Source organism: Hyla sarda, chromosome 3 (assembly GCF_029499605.1).
Source record: "Hyla sarda isolate aHylSar1 chromosome 3, aHylSar1.hap1, whole genome shotgun sequence".
Classification (NCBI taxonomy): Eukaryota; Metazoa; Chordata; class Amphibia; order Anura; family Hylidae; genus Hyla; species Hyla sarda.
Window position 1 is genome coordinate 436093443 of NC_079191.1, and position 21566 is coordinate 436115008.

The following is a 21566-nucleotide window of genomic DNA, read 5'->3' on the forward strand; positions in this document are numbered from 1 at the left end:
GTGTGGCGCCCGCTCGCGATGCGCATCCCGGCTCCCGTACCTGACTCGCTCTCCGTCGGTCCTGTCCCGGCGCGCGCGGCCCCGCTCCCTAGGGCGCGCGCGCGCCGGGTCTCTGCCATTTAAAGGGCCACTGCGCCACTGATTGGCGCAGTGGTTCTAATTAGTGTGTTCACCTGTGCACTCCCTATGTATACCTCACTTCCCCTGCACTCCCTCGCCGGATCTTGTTGCCATCGTGCCTAGTGAAAGCGTTCCCTTGTGTATTCCTAGCCTGTGTTCCAGATCTCCTGCCGTTGCCCCTGACTACGATCCTTGCTGCCTGCCCCGACCTTCTGCTACGTCCGACCTTGCTTTTGTCTACTCCCTTGTACCGCGCCTATCTTCAGCAGTCAGAGAGGTTGAGCCGTTGCTAGTGGATACGACCTGGTTACTACCGCCGCAGCAAGACCATCCCGCTTTGCGGCGGGCTCTGGTGAATACCAGTAGTGACTTAGAACCGGTCCACTAGCACGGTCCACGCCAATCCCTCTCTGGCACAGAGGATCCACCTCCTGCCAGCCGGCATCGTGACAATGTCCATATGGAGGAACTGTGTGATGTCATCATGTCCATATGGAGGAACTGTGTGATGTCATCATGTCTATATTGAGGAACTGTGTGATGTCATCATGTCTATATGGAGGAACTGTGTTATGTCATCATGTCCATATGGAGGAACTGTGTGATGTCATCATGTCTATATGGAGGAACTGTGTGATGTCATCGTGTCCATATGGAGCAAAATCTCTGGGGAATGTTTCCAGCACCTTGTTACCACAGGGGTCAGTACTGGGTCCACTTCTTTTTAATATGTTTATTATTGACCTTGTACGGGGATGACAGAGTAGGATTTCTATATTTGCAGATGACACTAGACTGGGTCAGGTGATTACCACAGAGGATGATAACATAATATTACAGAGGGATCTGGGGAAGCTGGAGGCTTGAGCACAGACATGGCAAATGATGTTTAATGTGGATAAATGTAAGGTTATGCACTTGGGCAGTAAAAACTAAATGTATTATTATTTTATTTATTTATATAGCGCCTACAAATTCGGCAGCGCTTACAATTATGGGGTAAAAACAAAGACAAGTATCAGACATTATATTACACAATAACTATTCAAACAAGAGGTGTGGGGATATGTTGGGGATATGTTGGGGATATGTTGGGGATATGTTGGGGATATGTTGAGGATATGTTGAGGATATGTTGGGGATATGTTGGGGATATGTTGAGGATATGTTGGGGATATGTTGGGGATATGTTGGGGATATGTTGGGGATATGTTGGGGATATGTTGGGGATATGTTGGGGATATGTTGGGGATATGTTGGGGATATGTGGGGGATATGTGGGGGATATGTGGGGGATATGTGGGGGATATGTGGGGGATATGTGGGGGATATGTGGGGGATATGTGGGGGATATGTGGGGGATATGTGGGGGATATGTGGGGGATATGTTGGGGATATGTTGGGGATATATTTAAGATATGTTAAGGCCAATTAGAGAATGTTATAGGTCTGAAGAGATGTGTTTTTAGGCCACGCTTGAAACTATGGATGTTGTTGTTGAGTCTGAGGGATTGAGGGATAGCATTCCAGAGAACCGGTGCAGCACAAGTGAAGTCTTGGAGACGGGAGTGAGAAGTTGGGATTATAGAAGATGTTAGTGTGAGATCATTAGCAGATCGGAGAGAACGTGTAGGATGGTAGACAGAGATGAGAGAGGAGATGTAGGTAGGTGCAGCATTATGGAGGGCTTTGTGTGTGAGACTGAGGATTTTGTACTGTATTTTGGACTGAATTGGTAACCAGTGTAGTGACTGGCACAGGGAGGAGGCGTCGGTGTAGCGGCTGGAGAGGAAGAAGAGTCTGGCTGCGGCATTAAGGATGGACTGGAGAGGAGAGAGTTTGGAGAAAGGAAGGCCTAATGTACAATTATGTGCTAAATAATAAGACACTAGGTCAAACTTCTGCCGAAAAAGACTTGGGGGTACTGGTGGACAGTAAATTCTACTTGAGTGAACAGTGCCAGGCAGCGGCTGCCAAGGCTAATAAAGTCATGTGATGTAGAGAGAGGCATAGAGGCTCAGGACAGGAACATAGTTTTGCCGCTGTATAAATCATTAGTCAGACCACATATGGAGTATTGTGTCCAGTTTTGGGCACCTGCATATGAGGTGGCCCAGTACTGGAGTTGTCCTCCTGTACACCTGTCCGTCCTGTGTGGCGGATTCCCTCTCAGTGTTCCCCTGGGTCCACATTCCTCCTACAGACTCTAAAGGGTTAATAATGTCTTATGTTATATGCTGGTTAGTCTTTTGAGGTACATGTGCCTTTAAATATTGTTGTTAAGTCCTCTGTTACCAAGGAAGGTGCAAGTGAACAGGTGACTTGTTGGTGACCAATGGGACATCTCCAAATTGCTCCCATATATACTTGGGAGGAGCTAGTCTAGCTCAGTTTCAGATCTAGCTGAGGTGCAGTCTAGTGAAGACCTGAGAGTGTCTGGTGTCCTGAGGGAGACCAAGTCCTAAACACACAGCCACCACCAGTAACCCCTGCAGGTGAAAGTCAAAGCCTGATAAGCACAAATACAGGGGAGGAGTCTAGTCGAGATAGTCAAGTGTCAATGACTAAAGTCAGCGTGGGTTGCACAAGTCAGTTCAAGTCCACTACAAGTCCCAGCGAGCCAACAAGCCTCAAACTATGTTATAAAGGGGGGGTCCAACCCGTGGCCTAGCAAGGTGTTCCTAATAAAGTGTCCAGTAAGTGTATAAGTTCTCTTCTTCCATAGATATAGTGACATCCTGGACAGTATCCAAATAATAAACTGTGGTGACTGGGGTGGGGGGGAAAGGTTGATGCGTCTTATACGGCAAATACCTGTCCTATCGCGGCGGTCCCTGCGGCCATCAAAGGCCAGGACCTGTGGCTAATACAGGACATCACCGATCGCGTTGAAGCCCTGTATTAACCCTTCAGACGCGGCGATCAAAGCTGACCGCCGCTTCTGAAGCGAAAATAACACTAACCCGGCTGTTCAGTCAGGCTGTACGGGACCGCCGTGGCGAAATCGTGGCGTCCCGAACAGCTTACAGGACACCGGGAGGGACCTTACCTGCCTCCTCGGTGTCTGCTCCGTGCCCGGATCCCCTGCATGGCCGGCGCTCTCCTTCGTCGTCATCACGTCGTCGTCCACGCCGTCCCGTCATCCAATAGTGGCAGCGTGATGGCGGCGACGGAGAGCGTGGATACCGGGCAGCAGAGACGCTCCTGGAGCGACGGGGACACCCCGGGGACGCGCCGACAGCGATGGAGGGCGACATCCAGGGCAGCGGTGACGAGCGGTGTCGGGTCCGGAGCGGCGGGGACACGTGAGTACTACCTCCTATGCCAGTGGTCTTCAACCTGCGGACCTCCAGATGTTGCAAAACTGCAACTCTCAGCATGCCCGGACAGCCAACGGCTGTCCGGGCATGCTGGGAGTTGTAGTTTTGCAACATCTGAAGGTCCGCAGGTTGAAGATCACCGTCCTATACTTTACATTGTATTTGGTTCAGAATCTTTATTTTCTAGATTTTTATCCTATAAAAATAGGTGCGTCTTATATGGTGAAAAATACGGGTAGATGACACCAGGGCCATAATATAGATGGGCCCACTCCTCCCTTTAAGTGGATTTCACTGCAAAAATAATGGTCTACAACTAAAAGTCCACAAAAAAAAAAAACCCGTCCATGATGGATCTGTACATGAGCTGCATTAACTCCCATGAACTCTCGGAAGCTTCATCGCTGTCAGGAACTGGAAATTAACTCCAATTTCAGAAAGAAAGAGGGAAATCTAGGCCGTGACTTCGCCCTCCGCAGATCCTTGTCCCTTATCATTAGATTTATTCCACAGAAAGACCTTGTCGGGAGTCACAAGTAATTTATCAGAAGGTTCCGAGGAAGGAAGGAAGGAAGACGGATGAGACCCGGAGCGCGCGAGAACTTCCTTCAGGTTCTAATGATAGATATGTTACAGACAATGTCTACCGCCTGTCACTCACCTCCGGATCCGAGACACCGCGGAACAGAAAGGAAATATATCCCGGTGGATGAAGCTTTTTCTCTACCAGGGATTTATACAGGATGTCAGACGTCTCCAATATCTGTATATATATATATATATCCAATATCCAATATAGCTAAAGAAATGTTCCCAGGACAGATGACAAGTCAGGAGATAACTATAATGGAATGGCTGCCAGTGTCCTATACCTGTGGGCGGCCGAAATACAAGACAGGACAGAAGGGGATAATCCATGGAAGGATAGAAAAATATTAGATAGATATTAGATAGAAAAATATTAGATAGATATTAGATAGAAAAATATTAGATAGATATTAGATGTTAGATAGAAAAATATTAGATAGATATTAGATAGAAAAATATTAGATAGATATTAGATAGACAGTGGTCCCTCAACATACAATGGTAATCCGTTCCAAATGGACCATCGTATGTTGAAACCATCGCATGTTGAGGGATCCGTGCAATGTAAAGTATAGGACAGTGGTCTCCAACCTGCGGACCTCCAGATGTTGCAAAACTACAACACCCAGCATGCCCGGACAGCCGTTGGCTGTCCGGGCATGCTGGGTGTTGTAGTTTTGCAACATCTGGAGGTCCGCAGGTTGAAGACCACTGGTATTGGAGGTTATACTCACGTGTCCCCGCCGCTCCGGACCGTCACTGCTGCCCGGGATGTCGCCTTCCATCGCTGTCCCCGAGGTGTCCCCGACGCTCCGGCAAGGCCTCTGCTTCCCCCGCATCCGCGCTCTCCGTCGCCGTCATCACGTCGCTACGCGCGCCGCTCCTATTGGATGACGGGACGGCGTGCGCAGCGGCGTGATGACGACGATGGAGAGCGCCGACGATGCAGGGGATCCCGAAGAGGACGCGTCGGAGCCCCGAGGACAGGTAAGTGATCGTCAGCGGACCACACGGGGGCACCGGCGGTGGCTGAAGCAGTCTGTGCTGCCAGATAGCCGCTTATGCTTGATGCTGCCTTCAACATGCGATGGCCTCTGAGAGGCCATCGCATGTTGAAATGATCGTATGTCGGGGCCATCGTAGGTCGAGGGGTCACTGTATAGATACATATGTGGTGGCCCAGTACAGCAGTGTCCCCTGCCCCCTGTAAGTGTATATTATCCCCTGTGTTATGTATATAAGAATGTTGGATCTTTAAGAAAGGTTAACATGTGATCGATCATCAGTTGTCATGTGATTGTTACCCAGGAGGTATCAGTGACCAGGTGACTGAAGGGTGACCAATGGGACCCCCCAGAGTCTCCCCCATAAAAGCCCCAGGAGGAGTCTCTTCTCTTAGTTCCTGAGTCTTTGCTGAGGTGCCATCGAGCCTAAGAGTCTGGAGTCTATAGGAGCCTCAAGTCAAGTCTGCAGCCACAAGATACAGGTCTACAGCCACAAGTAAGATAAAGTCACAGCTTAGTCTGTCTCCAGTCAAGTCAGCGTGGCCTGCAATAAATTGTCCAAAACCACTGCAAGTCCCAGCAAGCCCTTAAGGTCTCTGAAGTCACTGGTCACCTCCATGGGCCCGGATACATTGTATAGATTTTACCATCTGTCACTCAGTAAAGATAACGTGTCCGTAACTTGGCAACGGAGTCATTATTGTCCCCGTGCCTAGCCCAGGATCCAGCGGTATACCTTCAGGTGGTATTGAGGATAAGCCACGCCCTGGCGCCATGAATACAAGGGGTTAATGCCATCTGCCCTGCATCACACCCCATTACCACATATAGATAGATATAATAATGATAGATATGAGATAGATAGATAGATAGATATGAGATAGATATGAGATAGATATGAGATAGATAGATAGATAGATAGATAGATAGATATAAGATAGATATGAGATAGATAGATAGATAGATAGATAGATAGACAAAGAATAAGTCAGCCAGCACTTTAGTTGATACCAAACTATTATATGGACCTGGCCTACAGGTGCACGCTACTAGGCTAGATATACAGCAACAGAAGAATGCAGCAGCACACTGCCAGCACAAAGATATAGGTGAAACATGAACATGCAGATAAAACATGGAGACTATACAGCTATGGTGTAATAGATGCAAATGTGAAACTATGAGATAGTGAGGCACTTAGCTTGCAAATTTGTCTCCGCCGGCGGTCAAATAGCTTGGACCGTCCCACCGCGATAAGGTAGCCTCCTGGGACGGACCCTACACTGTGAATATGCCTCTGGCATATTCACAGTGTAGGGTCCGTCCCAAGGAGGCCACCTTATCGCGGTGGGACGGTCCAAGCTATTTGACCGCCGGCGGAGACAAATTTGCGAGCTAAGTGCCTCACTATTTCATAGTTTCACATTTGCATCTATTACACCATAGCTGTATAGTCTCCATGTTTTATCTGCATGTTCATGTTGCACCTATATCCTTGTGCTGGCAGTGTGCTGCTGCATTCTTCTGTTGCTAGATAGATAGATAGATATGAGATAGATATGAGATAGATAGATATAAGATAGATATGAGATAGATAGATAGATAGATACTACAAAAACCAGATTGGAGCAGCACGTCCTATTGCACCATAGTGCTGGTGCAGGTGGCGTAAAAAGCTTTGGTCAAAGCAAGTCAGACATCTAGGAAGGATGCCGCAGCATACACAACACTTGTGTGCTGCGGCATCCTTCCTAGATAGATAGATAGATAGATATGAGATAGATACATAGATATGAGATAGATAGATATGAGATAGATACATAGATATGAGATAAATATATATATATATATATATATATATATATATATATATATGAGATAGATAGATATGAGATAGATAGATATGAGATAGATAGATAGATAGATAGATATGAGATAGATAGATATGAGATAGATAGATAGATAGATAGATATGAGATAGATAGATATAAGATAGATATGAGATAGATAGATATGACATAGATAGATATGAGATAGATATGAGATAGATAGATATGAGATAGATAGATAGATAGATAGATAGATAGATAGATATGAGATAGATACATATGAGATAGATAGATATGATATATATATATATATATGAGATAGATAAATAGATAGATATGATATAGATAGATATGAGATAGATAGATATGAGAGAGAGAGATAGATAGATATGAGAGAGAGAGATAGATAGATAGATATGAGATATATAGATATGAGATAGATAGATAGATATGAGAGAGATAGATAGATAGATAGATAGATAGATAGATAGATAGATATGAGATAGATAGATAGATAGATATGAGATAGATAGATATGAGAGAGATAGATAGATAGATAGATAGATAGATATGAGATAGATAGAAGCCAAGCTGATTATTTTAAGGAAACACAAATTGAGCTGCTTGGCACACAGGTCATGTATGACTTATCCCTGATCAACCTCACATACTAATGATACCCACAGGGATTAGTGTCTCTAAGAGCTGAAAACTGCTATTTTTCTGAAATGATCTAGAAGGAAGAGCAGGAGAAAACACAATCCAAAGAAATGTAAATGATATGCAAAATATCTCACAATTATTACACTCTGAGATCTTCTGTCTACATGAAAAAGTAGAAGGAAGAATAATAACTAAGATATAGTCCCACTGTGCTATACGAAATATAACTAAAATACTACCTACTATTATACTGCCCCCTATATACAAGAATATAACTACTATAATACTGCTCCTATATACAAGAATATAACTACTATAATACTGCCTCCTATATACAAGAATATAACTACTATAATACTGCTCCTATATACAAGAATATAACTACTATAATACTGCTCCTATATACAAGAATATAACTACTATTATACTGCCCCCTATATACAAGAATATAACTACTATAATACTGCTTCTATATACAGTACAAGAATATAACTACTATAATACTGCTCCTATATACAAGAATATAACTACTATAATACTGCTCCTATATACAAGAATATAACTACTATAATACTGCTCCTATATACAAGAATATAACTACTATAATACTGCTCCTATATACAAGAATATAACTACTATAATACTGCCTCCTATATACAAGAATATAACTACTATAATACTGCTCCTATATACAAGAATATAACTACTATAATACTGCTCCTATATACAAGAATATAACTACTATGATACTGCTCCTATATACAAGAATATAACTACTATAATACTGCCCCTATATACAAGAATATAACTACTATAATACTGCTTCTATATACAGTACAAGAATATAACTACTATAATACTGCTCCTATATACAAGAATATAACTACTATAATACTGCTCCTATATACAAGAATATAACTACTATAATACTGCTCCTATATACAAGAATATAACTACTATAATACTGCTCCTATATACAAGAATATAACTACTATAATACTGCTCCTATATACAAGAATATAACTACTATAATACTGCCTCCTATATACAAGAATATAACTACTATAATACTGCTCCTATATACAAGAATATAACTACTATAATACTGCTCCTATATACAAGAATATAACTACTATAATACTGCTCCTATATACAAGAATATAACTACTATAATACTGCCCCTATATACAAGAATATAACTACTATAATACTGCTTCTATATACAGTACAAGAATATAACTACTATAATACTGCTCCTATATACAAGAATATAACTACTATAATACTGCTCCTATATACAAGAATATAACTACTATAATACTGCTCCTATATACAAGAATATAACTACTATAATACTGCCTCCTATATACAAGAATATAACTGCTATAATACTGCTCCTATATACAAGAATATAACTACTATAATACTGCTCCTATATACAAGAATATAACTACTATAATACTGCTCCTATATACAAGAATATAACTACTATAATACTGCCCCTATATACAAGAATATAACTACTATAATACTGCTTCTATATACAGTACAAGAATATAACTACTATAATACTGCTCCTATATACAAGAATATAACTACTATAATACTGCTCCTATATACAAGAATATAACTACTATAATACTGCTCCTATATACAAGAATATAACTACTATAATACTGCCTCCTATATACAAGAATATAACTACTATAATACTGCTCCTATATACAAGAATATAACTACTATAATACTGCCTCCTATATACAAGAATATAACTACTATAATACTGCTCCTATATACAAGAATATAACTACTATAATACTGCTCCCTATATACAAGAATATAACTACTATTATACTGCCCCCTATATACAAGAATATAACTACTATAATACTGCTTCTATATACAGTACAAGAAAATAACTACTATAATACTGCTCCTATATACAAGAATATAACTACTATAATACTGCTCCTATATACAAGAATATAATTACTATTATACTGCCCCCTATATACAAGAATATAACTACTATAATACTGCTTCTATATACAGTACAAGAATATAACTACTATAATACTGCTCCTATATACAAGAATATAACTACTATAATACTGCTCCTATATACAAGAATATAACTACTATAATACTGCTCCTATATACAAGAATATAACTACTATAATACTGCTCCTATATACAAGAATATAACTACTATAATACTGCTCCTATATACAAGAATATAACTACTATAATACTGCCCCTATATACAAGAATATAACTACTATAATACTGCTTCTATATACAGTACAAGAATATAACTACTATAATACTGCTCCTATATACAAGAATATAACTACTATAATACTGCTCCTATATACAAGAATATAACTACTATAATACTGCTCCTATATACAAGAATATAACTACTATAATACTGCCTCCTATATACAAGAATATAACTACTATAATACTGCTCCTATATACAAGAATATAACTACTATAATACAGCTCCTACATACAAGAATATAACTACTATAATACTGCCTCCTATATACAAGAATATAACTACTATAATACTGCTCCTATATACAAGAATATAACTACTATAATACTGCCTACTATATACAAGAATATAACTACTATAATACTGCCTACTATATACAAGAATATAACTACTATAATACTGCCTACTATATACAAGAATATAACTACTATAATACTGCTCCTATATACAGGAATATAACTACTATAATACTGCTCCTATATACAAGAATATAACTACTATAATACTGCTCCTATATACAAGAATATAACTACTATAATACTGCTCCTATATACAAGAATATAACTACTATAATACTGCTCCTATATACAAGAATATAACTACTATAATACTGCTCCTATATACAAGAATATAACTACTATAATACTGCTCCCTATACACAAGAATATAACTACTATAATACTGCTCCTGTATACAAGAATATAACTACTATAATACTGCTCCTATATACAAGAATATAACTACTATAATACTGCCCCTATATACAAGAATATAACTACTATAATACTGCTCCTATATACAGGAATATAACTACTATAATACTGCCCCCTATATACAGGAATATAACTACTATAATACTGCCTCCTAGCTGAGAGGTTGTGTCTGTGTAGCTCTCCTGATGTCTGGAGAAAGCCCAGGGAGGGGCCACCCTGGGTGGGGAAGCTCCCCAAGCAAGGCCCAGGCTTCTCGGCCTATTCTGGGAATTAATCCCCAGACACCACAAACCATGGATGAAAATCCTAAAGTTTCTCTGGATGTGAGAAATGTTGAGAATGTTGTCAGTTCTGGTGCAGTAAGAAGCACAGATGAGAAGAAAGCTGTGGAACTAAAGAAGGAATCATCAAGTAAGGTAATGGCTGCAGGCACAATCCACCCCTCCTGCAGTCAGACAGAGGAGAACATCCCTGGAGAAGCAGACCATGCAGGAGAATCTGCAGCAGCCTGTCCTGATACGTTCTGACCGCACACGATACGGGAGCGGGAGCAGCGCAAAAGTTACAAGCACGCCAGAGGGGACCAGAGGGAATACACCAGGAAGGCTTCAGGGGGCCACAAGTGCGGTCACTGGGAAGAACCAGGGGCCTAGTCCCCAGTCTGGAGATTGTGACCCCGCAGCAGTGACCACAGCACCGAGACAGATCCCACCTCAGAAGCAGAGTCCTGTGAGTACCCCACCAGCGCGGCCCCCCAATACTCAGCGGGCGCCTGAACTATGTCTGGCCGAGCAGATCCCAGCTCTGGTAAAGAGACTTGAGACTTTAAAAAAGACAAAGTTACAGCTGCAGAAACAAATTGAATGTATATACAAGCTAAAGGCAGCAAACCCCAATAACCAGGCTGTACATGACAAGAAGCTGAGCTCCCTCGCTGTGCAGCTCGCTGACACTGTGCAGGACATGGAGGACGTATTGGACCAGATGGGACCAGTCGCTGAGACCTTCAGAAATCAGCAGCGATTTGAGGGATATAAGGAAAGACCAGCGCCAAAGTCATCTACTGCTGAACCCAAGTCTACAGCCTCACCAGGGGACACCCAGCAGTCCTGTACAAGACAAGAGGACATCCAGCAGTCCTGTGCAAGACCACTCCTCAGACCAGCCAGCTTCCCTTTTGAGAAAGGAAATTTGTACAGACAAGCAGAAGCAAGCGTCCAGCAACATCAGAGACCTGCAGAGACTCCTCCAGAGGTACCACAAGTCCCAGCAGTCAGCACGGTGAAGCAGGACTATGGACACATACCTGAAGGTAACTCTGTAACAGTAGTGCAGTCACCACAAGCCCCTGGGGGCAGTAGAGAGCAGCAGGACTGTGGACTCTTACCTGAAGGCAGCAGTGCAGCAGAGAGTTCACAGGACATGGCTCTGCAGGGCTTGCTGGGCTCTGTAGTGCAGGATCATTCTGCCAGTGACTGCAATGATATGAATGTATGTGATATTACTGATAATGTGTCTGCAGAGGGGGGCGCTTCACAGTCTGTGTGGGATCTGGGGTCATCTCTGGGGTCAGGTCCACCATTAGTTCAGCCTTCAGAGGCTTGTGACCCCCAGAGTATAGAGGTTGATGGTGGGGAGGGGGCTGTATAGTCTGATGCACAACACTTCCCCCCTTTAGTCACACAAGTGTCAGACCCCCCTAGTACGGCTGGTCAGCAGCCACCACAGCGCCCCCAAGTACAGCAGGAGGGTAGAAGTAGTGGCGCCTCCTCTGGTAATGCCTGGAGTCGTGGGTCACCATTCATGTCCAATGTGAATTATACAGGTCAGGCTTTCAAGAGGAGGAACGTGGTCAGGTTCAGACATAGAGGGGCCAAGGAGGAGCTGCCTGACAGGAGGTTTGTGGTCCGTGAACTTCTGTGGCACCAAATGGGCTTCCTGCCATCTAACATCCTGGCAGTGATAAACCTTCCTGACAGGCAGGGCTATGACGTCAGCTTCAAACTCATGTCTGACCTGGACCGCTTCTGGGCCCATGTCACCCGGGTGAGAGATGCTGATGGCTGGAATAAGTTCAGCTTTGTCCCCATCTCCAGACCAGACACAGCGAATGTCACCATTATATTCTGGAACGAGTCTGCCCCCCCCCCCAGGATATTGTTGTGTGGTTAAAGAGACACTGTGACCTAATGTCAGACCTGACTAAGACCAGGGATGAGGACGGCATATGGACGGGAGGGTGGAAGGTTTTGGTGAAGTTACGGCAGATTAATAACATTACCCAACATCTGCCCAATTCATTTTTCATTGGTCGGGAGAAAGGGGTTTGCTTCTATGCAGGTCAGCCCAGAAAATGCTTCAAGTGTGGGAAGACCGGTCATATCGCGAGTGTCTGCACCCTAGTGAAGTGTAATTTATGTGGGGAGATCGGCCATGTCAGCGCCACCTGCCAGAATATCCGCTGCAACCTCTGTGGTAAGACCGGTCACTCCCACAGGGACTGTCCTGACGCCTGGCATAACATCTGTAAGGACTTCCCTGATGAGGACCTGCTGGAGGGGGCAGAGGACCTGGAGGAGGAGACGTTGGTGTCAGGGTCAGCAGTGACACAGCCCGAGCCTCAGCATAACACTAGGGGTGACAATATGGGTGACACTGTAGGTGACACTAGGGGTGACAATATGGGTGACAATATTGGTGACACAGTGCCCGACCAGTCCCAGCCAGGAGCCACTGAGGGGAACAGGGAGGTCACTGAGCAGGTTGTGGCCATGTCTTCTTCTGCCCCAGCATCAATAAATCCGCAGAAGAGACGGAAAAAAGACAAAACCAGCCGTAAGCCTGAGGAGGGATGGACCACTGTCCAAAAGCCCTCCAAAAAGAAAGTAGACCCCGGGTCAGGTGTAATGACCATCACAAATAGGTACAGTGTCCTATCAGAGTCAGACGCTGAGGAAGAGATGGAGAGGGAGCTAAAGAGAGTGATAGAGGAATTTAATGAAGACCAAGAGGGTGATCCCCCCACAAAAAGGAGACCCCCACGGGATAAACGTCTGTCCGAATCGGACATGGAAACAGGTGGTCAGCAGGAGGGCTCGGACTCAGATCTGTGATGATGGGGGTGACATCTCTGCTTCTTCTGCTTTCCTTTGTTATGATGGCCGACTTTACCCTTAAAGTGTTCTCCAGTAATGTGAACAGTGTCAGAGTGAGGAGGACCAGACACGTCGTATATGACCATCTAAAGTCTACTGATGCTGACATCTTCTTCTTACAGGAGACACGTTTAAATACTCAAGGACTGTTACGTGAAGCAGAGCGTGAATGGCGGTCTGGTCCATCCTTTTGGTCACTGGCTGTGGAACCAAGTGCCGGGGTCTCTATTCTGTTTACCACCAATGATGTAACTGTACATAGGCTGACAGAGGTATTGATGGGAAGGTGCCTAATGCTAGAAGTTACTATTCGGGGTAGAAGGCTCCGACTCATTAATATGTATGGTTCACAGACAGTGACTGAAAGGGTTAACCTTTATAATGAAGTGAAGCCATATCTCTTCACGTCTGTCCCCGTCATCTTGGCTGGAGATTTTAATGCCTCCAGAACATCTAGTGACAGATCCTCTAATAGACCTCTAACCCGAGACTCCAAGGTCTTAAACAACATCATTCTACAGGCCGGGTTGTCAGATGTGTTTGTGCAGGGTGGTCGGAAGGCAAAGTTTACCTATTTTTGTGGTGGAAGAAGCAGTAGGATAGATTTGGCTCTGGTTAGTCCTACAGAGACGATTGGTGAGAAAGATGAGAAGATCGTCCCTTATTCTGACCATCTGGCCTTATATTTTTGTCTGGGTGTCACACAGGGTCCTGAGACAGGTAGAGGGTTGTGGAGACTGAATTCCAGCCTATTAGAGGATCCTTCTGTACAGAGACAGGTTCACTCTCTTATACAGAGTCAGCTAGAGAGAGTGGACTTCTATGATGATATGGCCGCCTGGTGGGAGGATGTCAAGGATGAGATCAGAACCCTCTTAAAGAGACTGTCAGTTATAAAGGGGAAGAGTAAGTACGGCCAGTATCTCAAGCTGCGCAAAGAATTGGAGTCACTGTATTCGGCGGGTGGGGACCAACAAAGGATAGACCGGCTGAAATCTGAGATAAGGCAGTATCAGTACAGCAGGTATACCTCCCTGGTTCTTGAACGGGATTATGGGTCCTTAGGGTCTCCTGATCCCTTTGAGAATTGCCGGGAGCGGGTGGCAAATAAATCTGTCACCGGTCTCAGTGACTCCCAGGGTGTTTTGCAGGAATCTCGGGAGGGTATCCTGGGGGTGGTGAGATCGTACTATGCTGACTTGTTTCAGAGGAAGGTTTTGGATAGAGACAAGATGACCCAATTCTTGGAGACAACTCCGCTCCCTGATACTAATGATTTGGACTTTTCTCCTTTGACAGCAGAATTGACGGTGGCGGAGGTCAAAGAGGCCATTGATAAGTTACATGTGAAGAAGGCACCAGGTCCAGATGGGATAACAGCAGAATTCTATAAGACATTCAGAGACCTCTTGGCCCCAATCCTCGTGGATGTTTATACAAATTGTCTAGAAAGTCACCTGATGCCTCCATCCATGAGAGTGTCCTCGCTGATTCTGCTGTCTAAAGGTAAAGAGCCGAGTGACATCAAGAACTGGAGGCCAATTGCCCTCTTGAATGTCGACAGGAAGATTCTGGCAAAAATCCTGTTTTCTAGGTTAGTTTGTCTGTCCCCGGCACTGTTGGCAGGCTGTCAGTATGGCACAGTAAAAGGGCGGAACATCTCTGGGGCAGTGATCTCCATAAGGGAGATGTTCGAGAGATGTAAAGCTCTGAGGTGTGGGAGATATGTTGTGAGTCTTGACCAGGCTAAAGCCTTTGACAGAGTAGATCACGAGTATCTATGGGCCACTTTGTCAAAGTACGGTATTCCGGGACAATTCATCGATTGGCTGAAGACTTTGTATTGTGAGGCCGAGAGCTTTCCTCTGATCAATGGTTGGCAGGGTGACACGTTCAGGGTTGAGGCGGGGGTGAGACAAGGTTGCCCACTGAGCCCGCTGCTGTATGTATTTGCCTTAGACCCGTTTCTGAGGTCACTGCAGGAGTGTGGTTTTCAGGGGGTGCCGGTTCCCCACTGCCTACCCCTGAGTGTTGTTGCCTACGCGGATGATGTGACCGTAGTGATATCTGAGCCTCGTGAGGTGGAGATGTTGTCTGCGGCCATCAGAAGTTACTCGGAGGCCTCAGGGTCTCTGGTCAACCTTGAGAAGAGTCAAGCTCTCTGGGTATCAGATACTGATCCAGATTTTGATCTGCCCCAATTTGTGAGAGCCTCCTCCTATATTAAAATCCTAGGGGTCAAATTCGGGAGGGACGATAACGCCAAACTAAATTGGGAAGAGAAGTTGGAAGCCGGAAATGCAAAGGTTCAGCGATGGAAGAACTGGAGGCTGACCTATAGAGAAAGGGTTAAAATGTTGAAGACTTACCTGGTCCCCGTCTTTTTGTATGTCTCTGTTGTTTTTCCTTTGCCAGAATCTTTCTCCGCTCGGCTCTTTAGCCTGTTCTTCCAAATGTTCTGGGGGAACAGGTTGAACCTGATAAAAAGAGGGGTCACCTACCTACAGAGGAGAGAGGGTGGGTTGGATATGCTGAATCCAAGGGTGTTCTTTGACTCCATGTTTCTAAAAGTTAATTTTGGTTGCCTGGACTCAAACAACAGCTCCCTGTGGGCGAATAGTATCAGGGACTGGATATTGCCTTTTGCAGAGTCTTGGGTGCGAGGCGGCAGTCTCAAGAGGGGGAGATGGACGCGTGACTACCTCCCCCCGTACCTGGAATACGGGCTCAGATGTCTGAAGAGATGGCGCATTGAGAAGTCCTATATAGAGAGTAAGCCAAGGAAGGATCTATACGTAAGGGTTTGTAGGGCTTTCTTCTGCTCTCCGCTTGCCTTGAGGGATTGTGTGACCAGCACTTTACAAGAAAGTCTAAAGTTCCTCAATGGGAAACGACTCCCCGCAAAATTCTTTGACATAGCTTGGCTGTCGCTCCATGGAAGGCTCTTTGTCAGGGGTAACCTGAAATATCTAAGTGTTTCTGATAGGAACTGTCCTCTGGGTTGTCAGCAGGAGGAGACTATGGAGCATTTCATATCTGACTGCAGGGGCGGGAGGAGGATATGGGAAGAAGTGTCCAGTAAGCTGAACATCCCATTACTGCAGAACCTGACGTATCCTGACATCATATATGCTGTACCATCCAGTAACAGGACTGTAGACAGGGGGACTATGTACATTATAATTACTATCACTAAATATTACCATTGGCACATGAGAACTAGAGTGTCCATACACAACGAGCCATTCCATCACAACACAGCAGTAAGCCAGATCATGTCCGAGCTCCAGTGGGTAAAGTCATTAGAGATACGGAGGAACCAAAATAATGGGAAATTATGGAGGAATGTCTCTTTGGTTTAACACGGATGATGTCATGTTATTTTATTAAATTTTTTTGTGTTTTTCCTTTTCCAGCAAATGTGGACTTTCTAAGTTTAATATTACTCTGTACATACTCTAGTTGAGTAGTCATTGTGTGTACAATGTGTTACGCCGAGCGCTCCGGGTCCCCGCTCCTCCCCGGAGCGCTCGCTTCTCTCTCGCTACCACAGCGCTCCGGGCAGCTCCACTGACCCGGTGCGCTGTGATACCGTCTCCAGCCGGGATGCGATTCGCGATGCGGGTAGCGCCCGCTCGCGATGCGCATCCCGGCTCCCGTACCTGACTCGCTCTCCGTCTGTCCTGTCCCGGCGCGCGCGGCCCCGCTCCCTAGGGCGCGCGCGCGCCAGGTCTCTGCGATTTAAAGGGCCACTGCGCCGCTGATTGGCGCAGTGGTCCCAATTAGTGTGTTCACCTGTGCACTCCCTATTTATACCTCACTTCCCCTTCACTCCCTCGCCGGATCTTGTTGCCATTGTGCCAGTGAAAGCGTTTCCTTGTGTGTTCCTAGCCTGTGTTCCAGACCTCCTGCCGTTGCCCCCGACTACGATCCTTGCTGCCTGCCCCGACCTTCTGCTACGTCCGACCTTGCTTCTGTCTACTCCCTTGTACCGCGCCTATCTTCAGCAGTCAGAGAGGTTGAGCCGTTGCTAGTGGATACGACCTGGTCACTACCGCCGCAGCAAGACCATCCCGCTTTGCGGCGGGCTCTGGTGAAAACCAGTAGTGACTTAGAACCGATCCACTAGCACGGTCCACGCCAATCCCTCTCTGGCACAGAGGATCCACTACCTGCCAGCCGGCATCGTGACACAATGCTTGTTATTTTTGTTTTGCATTGTAAGAATTTATGTTAATTGTAATTTTGTTTGTTTTCACAATAAAAATTGCCTCCTATATACAAGAATATAACTACTATAATACTGCTCCTATATACAAGAATATAACTACTATAATACTGCTCCTATATACAAAAATATAACTACTATAATACTGCTCCTATATACAAGAATATAACTACTATAATACTGCTCCTATATACAAGAATATAACTACTATAATACTGTCTCCTATGTACAAGAATATAACTACTATAATACTGCTCCTATATACAAGAATATAACTACTATAATACTGCTCCTATATACAAGAATATAACTACTATAATACTGCTCCTATATACAAGAATATAACTACTATAATACTGCTCCTATATACAAGAATATAACTACTATAATACTGCCCCTATATACAAGAATATAACTACTATAATACTGTTCTCATATGCAAGAATATAACTACTATAATAATGCTCCTATATACAAGAATATAACTACTATAATATTGCTCTTATATACAAGAATATAACTACTATAATACTGCTCCTATATACAAGAATATAACTACTATAATACTGCCTCCTATATACTCGAATATAACTACTATAATACTGCTTCTATATACAAGAATATAACTACTATAATACTGCCCCTATATACAAGAATATAACTACTATAATATTGCTCCTATATACAAGAATATAACTACTATAATACTGCTCCTATGTACAGGAATATAACTACTATAATACTGCTCCTATGTACAAGAATATAACTACTATAATACTGCTCCTATATACAAGAATATAACTACTATAATACTGCTCCTATATACAAGAATATAACTACTATAATACTGCTCCTATATACAAGAATATAACTACTATAATACTGCTCCTATGTACAAGAATATAACTACTATAATACTGCTCCTATATACAAGAATATAACTACTATAATACTGCTCCTATATACAAGAATATAACTACTATAATACTGCTCCTATATACAAGAATATAACTACTATAATACTGCCTCCTATATATAAGAATATAACTACTATAATACTGCGCCCTATGTTGTTGGCCCTGTACATACAGAAAAGTAGAATGAAATGTTATAGTATGAGTACAATAAATTGCATGAGTGACAAATAGTAATATATCCCATGTATATTTTTCAGAGGTCTTGGTCATGGAGCATTTGGAGAAGTGTATGAAGGTCAAGTGTTGTCCGGACCCAATGACCCCCCTCTAAAAGTTGCGGTGAAGGTAAATGGGGGGGGGGGGGGCGGGGGGGTCATGCTGGCTAAAGACATTGTGTTTTGGTAGAGTAAGATGATGATAGTGGTGTCCTCCACACTGGAGTCCTTAGAGGGTGTTATCAAGTGCCCTTCAGTGACCACCCCATTGATGACCCCATTGATGACCCCATTGATGACCCCATTGATGGCCCCATTGATGACCCCATTGATGGCCCCATTGATGATCTACTCCAGGCTCTAGAGCTTCGTTGACGGCTTATTGTACGTTCAAGTTAATTTGTTGACACAAGGCACAAAAAGCCAATGCCCATAAAATACACTGAAACCTCTTAGGGATGACATAAAATTGTAAAGACCCCAATATACATGGAATTAAAAACCCACCAGAGAATAATGTCATATAGACTGGGCTGATGCTTCATAGGACGTGATCTGAGGTGGAAGAACAATTTGTTCATTGTCAGAAATCTTCATCCTCACCCAGGACCACATTTACAGGGTGGCGCTATTAGGACGGAGCTCTTAATCTTCGTTATATTTATTATTACTAGACATTAGATTCCAGCTGCAGATGTGAGAAGTGCAACACCCCAGAGCATGTGAGTATGGTGAGCGTATGTGTAGTGTATGTAATGTGTGTGTGTGTGCATGTCTGTATGTATGAGTGTATGTGTAATGTGTGTGTGTGAGTGTGCGTGTCTGTATGTATGAGTGTATGTGTAATGTGTGTGTGTGTGTGCGTGTCTGTATGTATGAGTGTATGTGTAATGTATGTGTAATGTGGGTGTGTCTGTATGTATGAATGTATGTGCCAATGTGTAATGTGTGTGTGTGTGCGTGTCTGTATGTATGAGTGTATGTGTAGTGTATGTAATGTGTGTGTGTAGTGTGTGTGTGTGCATGTCTGTATGTATGAGTGTATGTGTAATGTATGTGTAATGTGTGTGTGTCTGTATGTATGAGTGTATGTGCCAATGTGTAATGTGTGTGTGTGTGTGCGTGTCTGTATGTATGAATGTGTCTGTGTAATGTGTGTATGTGTGCATTTCTGTATGTATGAGTGTATGTGTAATGTGTGTTTGTGTGTCTCTGTATGTATGAATTTGTCTGTGTAATGTGTGTGTGCGTGTCTGTATGTATGAATGGGTGTATGTGTGCATATCTGTATGAATGAGTGTATGTGTAATGTGTGTGTGTGTGTGTGTGCATGTCTGTATGTATGAGTGTATGTGTCTGTGTAATGTGTGTGAGTGTGTATGTGTGCATATCTGTACGTATGAGTGTAATGTGTGTATGTGTGCATGTCTGTATGCATGAGTGTATGTGTAATGTGTGTGTGTATGTGTAATGTGTGTGTGTGCGTGTCTGTATGTATGAGTGTATGTGTAATGTGAGTATGTGTGCATATCTGTATGTATGAGTGTATGTGTAATGTGTGTGTATGTGTGTGCGTGTCTGTATGTATGAGTGTATGTGTAATGTGTGTGTGTGTGCGTGTCTGTATGTATGAATGTGTCTATGTGTAATGTGAGTATGTGTGCATATCTGTATGTATGAGCGTATGTGTAATGTGTGTGTATGTGCGTGTCTGTATGTATGAGTGTATGTGTGTGAGTGTGTATGTGTGCATTTCTGTATGTATGAGTGTATGTCTATGTATGAGTGTATGTGTCTATGAGTAGTGCGTGTATGTCTATGTATGAGTGTATGTGTAGTGTATGAGTATATGTGTCTATGTGTAGTGCGTGTATGTCTATGTATGAGTGTATGTGTCTATGTGTAGTGCGTGTATGTCTATGTATGAGTGTATGTGTCTATGTGTAGTGCGTGTATGTCTATGTATGAGTGTATGTGTCTATGTGTAGTGCTTGTATGTCTATGTATGAGTGTATGTGTCTATGTGTAGTGCTTGTATGTCTATGTATGAGTGTATGTGTGTATGTGTAGTGCGTGTATGTCTATGTATGAGTGTATGTGTGTATGTGTAGTGCGTGTATGTCTATGTATGAGTGTATGTGTGTGTGTAGTGCGTGTATGTCTATGTATGAGTGTATGTGTCTATGTGTAGTGCGTGTATGTCTATGTGTAGTACGTGTATGTCTGTGTAGTGCGTGTATGTCTATGTGTAGTGTGTGTATGTCTCTGTATGAGTGTATGTGTCTATGTGTAGTGCGTGTATGTCTATGTATGAGTGTATGTGTCTGTGTAGTGCGTGTATGTCTATGTATGAGTGTATGTGTCTATGTGTAGTGCGTGTATGTCTATGTATGAGTGTATGTGTCTATGTGTAGTGCGTGTATGTCTATGTATGAGTGTATGTGTCTATGTGTTGTGCGTGTATGTCTATGTATGAGTGTATGTGTCTGTGTAGTGTGTGTATGTCTATGTATGAGTGTATGTGTCTATGTGT

General features: G+C 43.3%; 1 protein-coding gene across 2 annotated transcripts in view; it reads left to right on the plus strand.

Moving 5' to 3' along the window:
- The window catches only part of ALK (ALK receptor tyrosine kinase), a 1017868-nt gene that overhangs the window by 932203 nt on the left and 64099 nt on the right, over window positions 1-21566 (plus strand). For both annotated transcript variants that reach the window (XM_056568555.1, XM_056568556.1), the window contains one exon: window positions 19076-19163. In XM_056568555.1, coding sequence (XP_056424530.1) covers window positions 19076-19163 — 88 coding nt within the window. The remainder of the gene's footprint in view (window positions 1-19075; window positions 19164-21566) is intronic.